The 10,299-nt window shown below is 36.5% G+C and overlaps 1 protein-coding gene across 8 annotated transcripts in view; it reads left to right on the top strand.

Moving 5' to 3' along the window:
• The window catches only part of ROBO1 (roundabout guidance receptor 1), a 1,078,818-nt gene extending 1,069,582 nt beyond the window's left edge, over positions 1 to 9,236 (top strand). For all 8 annotated transcript variants that reach the window (XM_057501821.1, XM_057501817.1, XM_057501808.1 and 5 more), the window contains 3 exons: positions 364 to 672; positions 6,132 to 6,328; positions 7,554 to 9,236. In XM_057501821.1, the coding sequence (XP_057357804.1) occupies positions 364 to 672; positions 6,132 to 6,328; positions 7,554 to 7,568 (521 nt within the window). In that variant the 3' untranslated portion in view covers positions 7,569 to 9,236. The remainder of the gene's footprint in view (positions 1 to 363; positions 673 to 6,131; positions 6,329 to 7,553) is intronic.
• The last annotated feature ends 1,063 nt before the right edge of the window (positions 9,237 to 10,299 follow it).

The following is a 10,299-nucleotide window of genomic DNA, read 5'->3' as shown; positions in this document are numbered from 1 at the left end:
AATATTAATCACTTTGAAATGTTGCCTGAAGAGTAAAGGTAAGCATGTGGGACCTGCAGCATTATGCTGAAATCAATTAGGAAGAGCTGCCATTGTTAGGGGAGAGAAAGTTATATACTCCCATGTTAGCTATCCAAGACCAGATAACCTCTAAGTGTCCCCTCTTTGATTCAGTATTTCTGGACTAAACACAATGAAAGTGCATTAAAATTGTTAGTCTTCTTATTCCTTGGTTGTCTGTAATTATTCTAGTTTGTTCAAGATACATTATCTCACAGCTAAATGTGACTCCAATGATAATATTAATGTGTAACAGTTTTAAAAGTGGCAGACTTATACAGTATTTTAAATATTTCTTTCTAGATCTTCCGCCTCCTCCAGTGCCACCACCTGCTATAAAGTCACCCACTGTTCAATCCAAGGCACAGCTGGAGGTACGGCCTGTAATGGTGCCAAAACTCCCTTCCATAGAAGCAAGAACAGACAGATCCTCAGACAGAAAGGGAGGCAGTTACAAGGGGAGAGAAGTACTGGATGGAAGACAAGCTGCTGATATGCGAACAAATCCAGGTGATCCCAGAGAAGCACAGGAACAGCAAAATGATGGAAAAGGACGAGGAAACAAGGCAGCAAAACGAGACCTTCCACCAGCAAAGGCTCATCCCATCCAAGGTACTGATTTATAAAAAAATAAACACAGATTGAACATATGCCTGCAGGTTACACTGGCAGGCTCTCTAGGGCCAGAGGAAAAGTGGTGAGATTTAGAAATTTGCTCTCTAATGAGGGAGACAGGCATGTAACAAAATAATTTTAATACAATTAATTCTCACACATGACATTATATAAGACCTCCTTAGAGGGGTGCAAATTAAGTTGGGTATTAAAGGAAGGCATTATTTGAACCAGTTAAACAAGAAGAAGAGGATAGTAGGTAAAGGAAATAGGTAAAGAAAAAAACCTGAAAATGTAGAAATGAGTATTTGGTGAACACTGATGATTTCCAGTTTGGCTAGAGAATAGGATGCTTGGGCTCAGGGATAAATGGTAAAAGATAAAACTACAGAGGGGGCTGAGCCAGATTAGGAAGGTCAGGAATACTATTCTAAAGAGCTTGGGATTTATGATAATAGGTAGCAGTGAACCAGCAAAGAATTTTGAGCAAGAAATTATATAATCATATCTGTGTTTTAGAAAAATTCCTGGTAGTGCTCAGTAGTGAAGGAAGAGCCTGACATCAGGTAGATGAAGACATCAGATCATTTAAAAATATCTAGGTAAAAATTATGAAAGTGCTGAATGAAAATAGTGCAAACAAAAAGGAGAGAAGAGCCTACATGGGCATTTCAAAAATAGACCAAATAGAACTTGTGACTAACTGAAAGTAGAAAAGTGAAATGAAATAATGGAGTAAATAAAATTGTTCCAATATTAATTAGATGGTCCTGTGTGACTAATAGAACACAGTTTTATTAACTAACGTGGATAAGGAGAGGCAAAAGGATACCTGTTTTAGCAAAAATCATTTTAAGTTTGAATAGATTAAGGTGCTGACAAGAACACAGATATGACAAAATGAGTACAAATTTAGAGAGCTAAGTTTAAAGGTCAGTTGAAAGGTCATGAGTAGACAGTGGATTTTAGAAACAGCAATGCACAGGTGAAAAATTGTGTGACTTACAAAGGCTAAATTATCAGCAGAGATATAGTAGCTGATGTTTGACAGCCAATTATCTGGGAAGAAAACAAAACAAAACCTCAATTTGTAGTTATTTGCTTACTTCTGGTGCCTATTTACTCCCAAGATGGCAGGTTTCAGACTACTAATATGAAGTTGCTGCACGTGGGGTTGGGAAGAGGTGGGCACAGTCAGCTCCTGTGAGAACATGTAAGCCCGCTCCAGCACCCCCACAAGGATGATTATATTTAGAGGTTAGGCAGAGAAACAAGTTTCTGTAACAGAAACAGATATAAAATAATGAAGATATCCAAGCTAGAGAGATGAACATCTTATTAAGAATGGAAGAGGAAATTTTAAGATAGGAAGTATAAAATGCTACAGGGAAGTGAAAGTTGGACATGAACGGGGGTTGGGGTAGAGGAAGAGGACACACAAGGATTTTGCAGTAGGGTATTTGTGGGTGGTATTCAGAAGAACTGTTTTTGGTGTAGTCATCAGAATAGACCTGGCCGTACTGTCATATGGGAGAAGGGTTAGAAAGTGACTGGAAATTGTGCAGGGAGATAATGAGCACAGGCTCTTTTCAGAAGGTTGGGAAGAGGAGGAAAAGTTGGCACAGAGTGTGACAGGAAGGCAGGATCTATGGAAATGTTTTAGGATAGGGTATTTGAACATTATTCTTGACCTAGGAGAAGAAACCGTTAAGGAGGAAGGAATACCGAAAAAAGGAAGCTTGACGGGCTCAGGAAAGAGTAATAGGGAAATGAACCTTAGAGGCCAATAAGGGGCACTTTAACTACTACTGAATTTTAATAGGTAAATTTTGGTAAGATTAAACATCAATTCCTTCCTCCTTTTATTATGGATACCTGGTAATGAGCAGCTTCCTTTCTATGGAGGGCAGCTTCGCTTTGTTCTGTGGCCGAAGCTCGAGCTCCTAACCCAGGCTGGGACTCAGCAGTGACGTGATGAGCGAAGCTGTAGGTTTCGGACAGATGCTTCCACCAGGTGACCAACAAAGTATCGGTGTCATCACCATATTCCAAAGTTTGAAAAACTTAGCTTATTTTTTATCAGTTAAGCCAAAAGCGATCTAGCTCTGAACTTTTGGCTCATGGCTACTGTACTCCAAGTAGTGATTCATAAATGCAATGTCATCATGTAAATTATGAAGTTTGTTTACCTTGAAAGTATGGACCAATTTTCTGCTCACATGCAAGCTTCCTCCAAAGCAGGTAGGAGTCTTCAGGAGAAAATTTTATAAACCTGGTAAGATCTTGGTTTATACAGAATTAGAACAAACAGATAAAATTATTGTTATCAATCTTAAGAGATTTGATAAGTTGTCCTTTGCGTTGTCAAAATATTTCTAACTAAAAAACTAAGACTGGAAATGTTAATCTAGAAACAACCCTATTCCATGGAAAGCACTGAAATAGACTAACCAGTTATTATTTTATGTCTTATTTTCCCAGTTCTTATTCGAGCCATAACCCTGTGTGTATATGTCATTACATGATCATTACTACATATTGCTTTAATTTTCACCTTCATAATTCAATTCACATTATTTAAAATGAAAGAGTCACCCAGATTTCCATGTGTAATGAATAGTTATTTTTAATTAAATAGAGTGGTCTTCTAGGCAAGAATGTCTGATCTTTTTGCTGACATTTGCCTCAATTAGTTCAATTTATTTTTGCATATATCAAACATCTACTGAGTTATTAGGCATTGTACTAGTCCTGAGATTTATGTGTAAGCATGAACTTTTACCTCAAGGAGCTTATAGTTAGGGAGACAGGTAATCTATTGATTGACAGCTATATTTATATTTTGTATATTGTTCATGGTGTCATGATACTTGAGAATCCAGTGATAGGGCAAGTAGCATGATCTTGTGGGGGATATAATGTAAAGGAAGGCTTCTTGATCTTTTTTCCATAGAAAAGTCACATAAGCTGAGTGTTCAAGATAGGTGGAATTTAGCTTGGGTAAGAAGAATGGATAGATTGTTTGGTAGAGAAAAAGTAGGAAAGCTTTACAGCACATTGAGGAGACTAAGAAATTTTGAAGTATTTCTAGATGTGAAAGGTGGTCAAAGATGAGACTTTAGAGGTAAATGTAAGCTTAAGTCATAGAGAGCCTGTAGTTCCTATAAGGGGAAGGTGGCCCAGTGATTGCAGTTTAGAGGGGAATGACTCAAAAGAGACAAAGGCATGTTAGAAGTTGTAGAGAATATAAACCAGGCTATGTGAGCAGGTATGGGTGAGTGGGAACATTCAAGAAAATTTTTAGAGTTAAAATCAGCCTTCCTGTTATGTATTTGAGTAAGTGGAAAAGGAACATTTAAGAGATATGGCAAGATTGTTGGAAAGGAGGGAAAATTCTAATATAATTCTAGTTTTCTGACTTGGGTATCCTAGTTATTAGTAATTATATCATTAATATGCTCATTAGCTATATTAGGGAATGCAGAATGGGAGGCAGTCTCAGAGGAGAGGATGTGATGAAGTGAATGGTTGACATGTTGAATTTGAGGGCCACTCAGGAAGTGTTCAATCAGGCACAGTACAGAAGTTGGAAACATCAATTGATTCATTGCAATAAAATAGTAGTTCAAGCCACTCATCCATTCACTCAGAACTATTTATTGATGATATATTATGTCAAGCTGAGTACACAGCAGTACACAAAGCAGAGAAAAATACCTGTCCTCATGAGTTATATTCTAGAAAAGGTTACAATCTGTGAGAATGAATGAAATCACCCAGGGTATGGTGGGGGTGGGGAGGTAATACACACATACACACACACACACACACACACACACACACACACACACAGGACTAAAAGTAGAAACCTGCAGGGGCATCAGTATGTAAGAGGCACTGCATAAGAAGAGCCCACAGAAGACTGGCCAGAAAGGGAAGAGACATAGAAGCTAAGAGAGTAGTAAATTGAAAAGGGGTTTAAATTAATAGTGATTTCCAGAGTAAGGGCAGTGTGAAGTCCAGAGCCGTAAGGACTGAAACATGGTTAACATTACCATAGTCAACAGTGAATTTTCTCAGTTTCATTGTAGTAATGTGGGCATCCATAGATTTCAGTGGGCTACAGAATGAATGGCAGTTGTGTCTACCAATATCAATTCCAAACTAATTTTTGAGAAACTTTGCTGAGCAATGAGGAAGGAAGATACTGACTCATGTAGAGCACAGGCTTAAGAGGAGATTTAGAAAGAGATTTTATATTGTAATTTTACAAAAACTAAAGTCAATGGAGAGAAAAAAGTTGATGAAATAGGGACAGAAGATGGAGTCACTGAAGACCAAGTGCTGTGAAGCTAGGATGGCCTGTGAAACCCCAGCGAGTCAGAAGTCTGCCTGCGGGGTGGAAGTTGTGGTTCATAGAAGGAGAGAAGAATGGTTCCATCAAGGAGGACTAAACTGTATCTACATAGGTAGACGGCTTGGTGCCCACAGGAGGAGAATGTTTTGGTGCAAGGCTGGGGGTAGTGATTTAGAACTGCTGTTGTGAGCTAGAGGCAAGCCTTCCCCCTTCTGCCGGACAGAACTTCAGAGGAACTCTGAGGGGAATCAGGTGTCATCAGATGTGGACAATACAGGAAGTGTTTGGGGAAGGAAAACAAAAACACATGTAAAATAGTTGGTTTTCAAGTGTCTGGGTGTTCAGAGGGCAAAGTCGACAGGTTTTGGAGAGAAGTAAGCTGTTGGAGATACATAAAAACAAGCTGCACCAAACTTAAAGCAACATGGAGATGGAAATTCAGGAGACGGCAACCAACTGGAGTGGCATGTGCTTTGATGCTAGCAAGGATGGCAGACTTCTGAGATCCAGGGTTCCACAGTGGAAGTATGATGTTGAAGTGGAGTTTGCCACTGTGGTGTCTGGAAAGTAAACTGGGCTTAGCTCCATTTTGGTAGTTCAAGGAGACTGGGCTTTGTCTCTCTCAATGCCTTATAATAAACTTCATAGTTTATGTAGGGATTTCACTATCTCATCTGTTTTCACATCAACCCTAGGAGTTCCTCTGGGAATAGATACTATTATCACTTTTTTAGAAAAGTGGAAACTAAAAACTAGAATAATCAGATATCATATAATGAAGGATAGAAATGGAAGCCAAATCTGACTCCAGATTTGGTTTACCTGTTTGAAGGATGTTGGTCCTAAGTGAGTTTGAGGTAGACAAGAGCTTATGAGTCAAATCAACCTAAATCCCAGCCACCATGAGGAAAACAACAAGGCTTAATATTTTCATTTTCAAGAGACAGTGCTGTCTTATTCTTTATTATTATAAAATGTGCTCATTTATTCCTCAAAAATACTGATGCTTCGCCATTTAGAATTGTAGATTGAATGATACATTATACAATGAAAATGTACAATGGTGTTCATAATGCACTTATTATATTTCATTACACAGAGGATATTCTACCTTACTGTAGACCTACTTTTCCGACATCAAATAATCCCAGAGATCCTAGTTCTTCAAGCTCAATGTCATCAAGAGGATCAGGAAGCAGACAAAGGGAACAAGCAAATGTAGGTCGGAGAAATATTGCAGAAATGCAAGTTCTTGGAGGATATGAAAGAGGAGAAGATAATAATGAAGAATTAGAGGTATCTATAATAATTTTCCAAGTTTCCCAACATTGGGCTAATTGTGATCCTCAAAGTTAAGAACACCCATCAGTCTTAACATATAGAAATGTTACTATTTTATCACAAACCTTGTCAGTGATGCTAGAAACTGAAATCTGACAATTTAATGATATTCTTAAAATGTGCTCCAAAGTTTTAAGTGGTAATAACAGTTTTCTTTTTGGATCTAGGGTTCATATTCATCTGCAGATATTTAGGAATTTATATTGATAAGAAACCTGTTAGGAAATAAGAACTTTGATCTAGACAATTGTAATTCATAGTGTTGTTGCATGTTACAAAATTCCAGCAAGGTGACAGAGCTATATGGTGTAAGTGGGGATGTTCACCCTGTCTTATCCGCCACTGTAGGGATCAATGCAGTTAATCTAGCTGATTTGGCCAACTGTGTTCCACCTTCAGTTTTCTGAAAATGGAACATTAATCCTTGACCCAAACTTCCCAGATACACCACTTCTTGAGTCAAATATATAATCTTTTGTTGGACTCTACAGATAGCGATAAAAGGTAGAGTTAATAAATTATATCATATTATAAAATCACCTCCTGGTTTTAAGATTGTGTTTCCTCCAGGTAATAAAAAAAAGTTGAGGACAAATTTATCTTCTTATAAATATATTTAATCTCAAGTAGATTTTTAAATTGGTGTTTCACAGTAACCTTTTATAATAGAAAAATGAAAAATTGTAAGTAATTACATATAATTGAATTATCTATAATGTGAAATGTATTTTGATTTTGAGGTTTGGAATAAGACTTTCTTCTTGCAAATGCTGTTAGAGAAGTTTTTAAGTTTGTGTTTTGACTTTTGAGTAGAAAAGCCCTTGGGGGAAGATGAAAAAAGTCATTATAGGTAACTCATAGTCACAAACCAATTGAAGTTGAGCTGTAATGTTGCATTGGACTGGAGGGAATGGAGAACTCAGCCAATACTACTTCTGTCTCCTAGGGCCACCCCCCTCACCCCCACCCCCCGCCATACCGAGACACTATGTGGAGCACAGTTTGGTACTTGTTCGCCAACTGTTGGATTTGCTATCAAAACCAAATTAAGTTGACAAATGAATTAGTTGCCATGAGAACAGAATGAATGAAGAAACACAGACTATAAGATGAAAAACAAATAAATATAAAGACAGTGCTGTAAGCTTTCTTTTCAAATTTAATAACTTACCTCTTACAGGAAACTGAAAGCTGAAGACAACCAGAGAGGCTTGTGAGATCGAATGTGAAAATTACCACTCAAGATGCCTCATGTCGGATGACACGTGATGCCAGAAAAAAATGTTCAGTGCAATCAGAGTGTACAAATTGTCGTTTTTATTCCTCTTATTGGAATACCATTTTTAAAAATTTTATTGGAGTTTTACTATTGTTGTTTGATCCCTGTCCCTAGGAGGAAGCTCCCTATTCCCCTCGCTGTTGGAACAAACCATTACACCTTCCTGCCAGCAAGGGAAGGATTTCAATTCTTGCTTCAGTCATCAGCCAGCAGGAAGAGAACAGAACAGTTCTTTTGCATTTTACCCATGAGGTATGGCATTGCACTGCTTATATACCAAGCCAATTTACAGCAAAGTATTGATCAAAGTCACAAAGTTGATTAATCAACCTCATGCCAAGGGCTCTCAAGATATAATCTTTCTATAGCCAACTGCTAATGCAAATTAAAACATACTTCATTTTAACATGATTTTAAAATTACTCGGTCTTTCATACCACCCTCTGCTGGGAGAAAATAAAAACATAGCAAATGCAGAAAAACCACAGTCAGTTTGAATGGGGCAGAAACATTGTAAATATATGCTCTTTGCAACCCCTGGTGGTACTTTATTTTGTCTTCATTTCAATCACTGAAGTATATTCTTACTGGAAATGTAATTTTGGATAAATAGGGGTAAGCCAGTTGGATCTCTGGTTGTCTAGTCATTGTCATAAGTAAGCCTAGCAAAGACCTTGTTCTATTTTTCAATCAAAAAGCAATTATAAATGATATTACAAACAAATGGATGTTTTTAAATGACCAATTGAATATGGACATCCCTATCTTAACTGGCCTAAATTTCTTCTGGTAGTGTCAGTTCAACTTTCAGAAGTGCCACTTAAGGATGTTTGATTTCTCTTTTTGTAATGCACTGTTTTTAATCTTTTTTTTTTTTTTTTGGTTTTAAAAGCACAATCACTAAACTTTATTTGTAAACCATTGTAACTATTAACCTTTTTTGTCTTATTGAAAAAATGTTGAGAAACGTTTTTAACCTGTTTTGTTAATGCTCTGTGTTTGTATTTGGAATATTTGAATGATGACAGATGGTGAAGTCATGTGCATACTTTATTGTGGGCCATGAACCCAATGGTTCTTACTTTTCCTGGTCTTAAAGAAAGAAGGTTTAAGTTTGTTGTGGCCAATGTTGAAACTCACAAGATTTCCTTACAAACTCAAATAGAGGCATCATTACTTGCTTTGAATTGCCAAATGATGCCCTCTGACTGTAGAACTTTATGATCTTTTTTTGTCATTATGTAAATTTCATTGACTTGATAATTGGTGCTATTTGCAGAAAAAAATAATGTACACTTATACATAGGTATCAGGCCTGCTCCCCACCCTGTGGAAAACAAAGCCAAACAAAACTGAACCACGAAAAAAAAAGCTGGTGTTCACCAAAAACTACATGTGTTCACTTAGATATTTGAAAGTTACATAGAAAGGATGTGCAGTACTAAGGGAACAATCCATGTGATTAATGTTTTCATTGTGTTCATGTAAGAAACCTCTTATTTTTAGCCATAATTTTGCATACTGAAAATCCAATAATCAGAAAAGTAATTTTGTCACATTATTTATTAAAAATGTTCTCAAATACATCATTCTTTCTTGTGTTGATTTCCTTTTTTTTCATTGTGTGATCAAATTTATCCCATTTAATCACAAAATTGTGCTGTCTTAACATTTCACCACTGTATTTTCGGATTAGTAAAAATTCTATTTTATGACCAACCAGGCTTTTCTTATAAGGAAAAATTCTCATTTTACTCTACTGAAATTAAGATGTAAAATGAATAAAAATCTTAAAGTTAGTCATTTGAGCAGAGAGTAACATTTTAATATTAAAGATATACAAAGATGTCTATTTATGTGTATTTGAATTTCAGTTAACCTATTTCTGAAATAATCAGATCCAACCACAATAATTGTAAAGGTTGGACCACATATATTCTATGAAGAACAAGAAAATTATATAAATCCAAAATGTTTATCAGCAATTATTTTCTTGTTACAAATTCATGGGAAATTTTAACAATGCTATACCTATCATATATCAGGTTGCACATTATTGTTCGTTAGATCAAGGTTAGCATATTCAAATATTCAACTTTGGCTGGACGAGATGGGCCTCAGTTCTTGGAAGTGTCCAGAGCAATAGCATCCTGTGAAGATTTTATTTTTCTTAGGGCATATACATTGCTAAATTCTGTGTTGATCACAACTTGAAAACCTGAGGAAAATTTTTTTTTAAGTAGGGGCTATATTTTACAATTTAATTTTACAAAAATGAAGTAATCACCAGCATCTACTTCCAGATGACTAGGTACCTAGGTCAAGAAGTTGGTTTCCAAGCTACTTCAAAGGAAAAATCAGAAAGACGTGTTTCATGGCCTAATTTTTCTCTTTTCTTTGGTGAGTTGACTATAAGTCTCTATTTATTTATATTATGTGATATACATACAAATTATGTGTATCAGAGGGCCTGGATCTGAGTCCTACTTCTGTCATGGGCTGTGTGTCCTTGGACATGTTACTTAACTGCTAAGTCTCAGGTATTTCACCTGTAAGTTCAATAATACCTACCTCATGGAGCTGTTGTCATGATTTAGTGAATTAATGTATGTGACATGGATTCTGTAAACCCCCCCAAGCAGTACAA

This window comes from Manis pentadactyla, chromosome 1 (assembly GCF_030020395.1).
Source record: "Manis pentadactyla isolate mManPen7 chromosome 1, mManPen7.hap1, whole genome shotgun sequence".
Lineage (NCBI taxonomy): Eukaryota > Metazoa > Chordata > Mammalia > Pholidota > Manidae > Manis > Manis pentadactyla.
The sequence above is the reverse complement of the archived record's forward strand: the minus strand, read 5'-3'. Positions and strand labels throughout refer to the sequence as shown.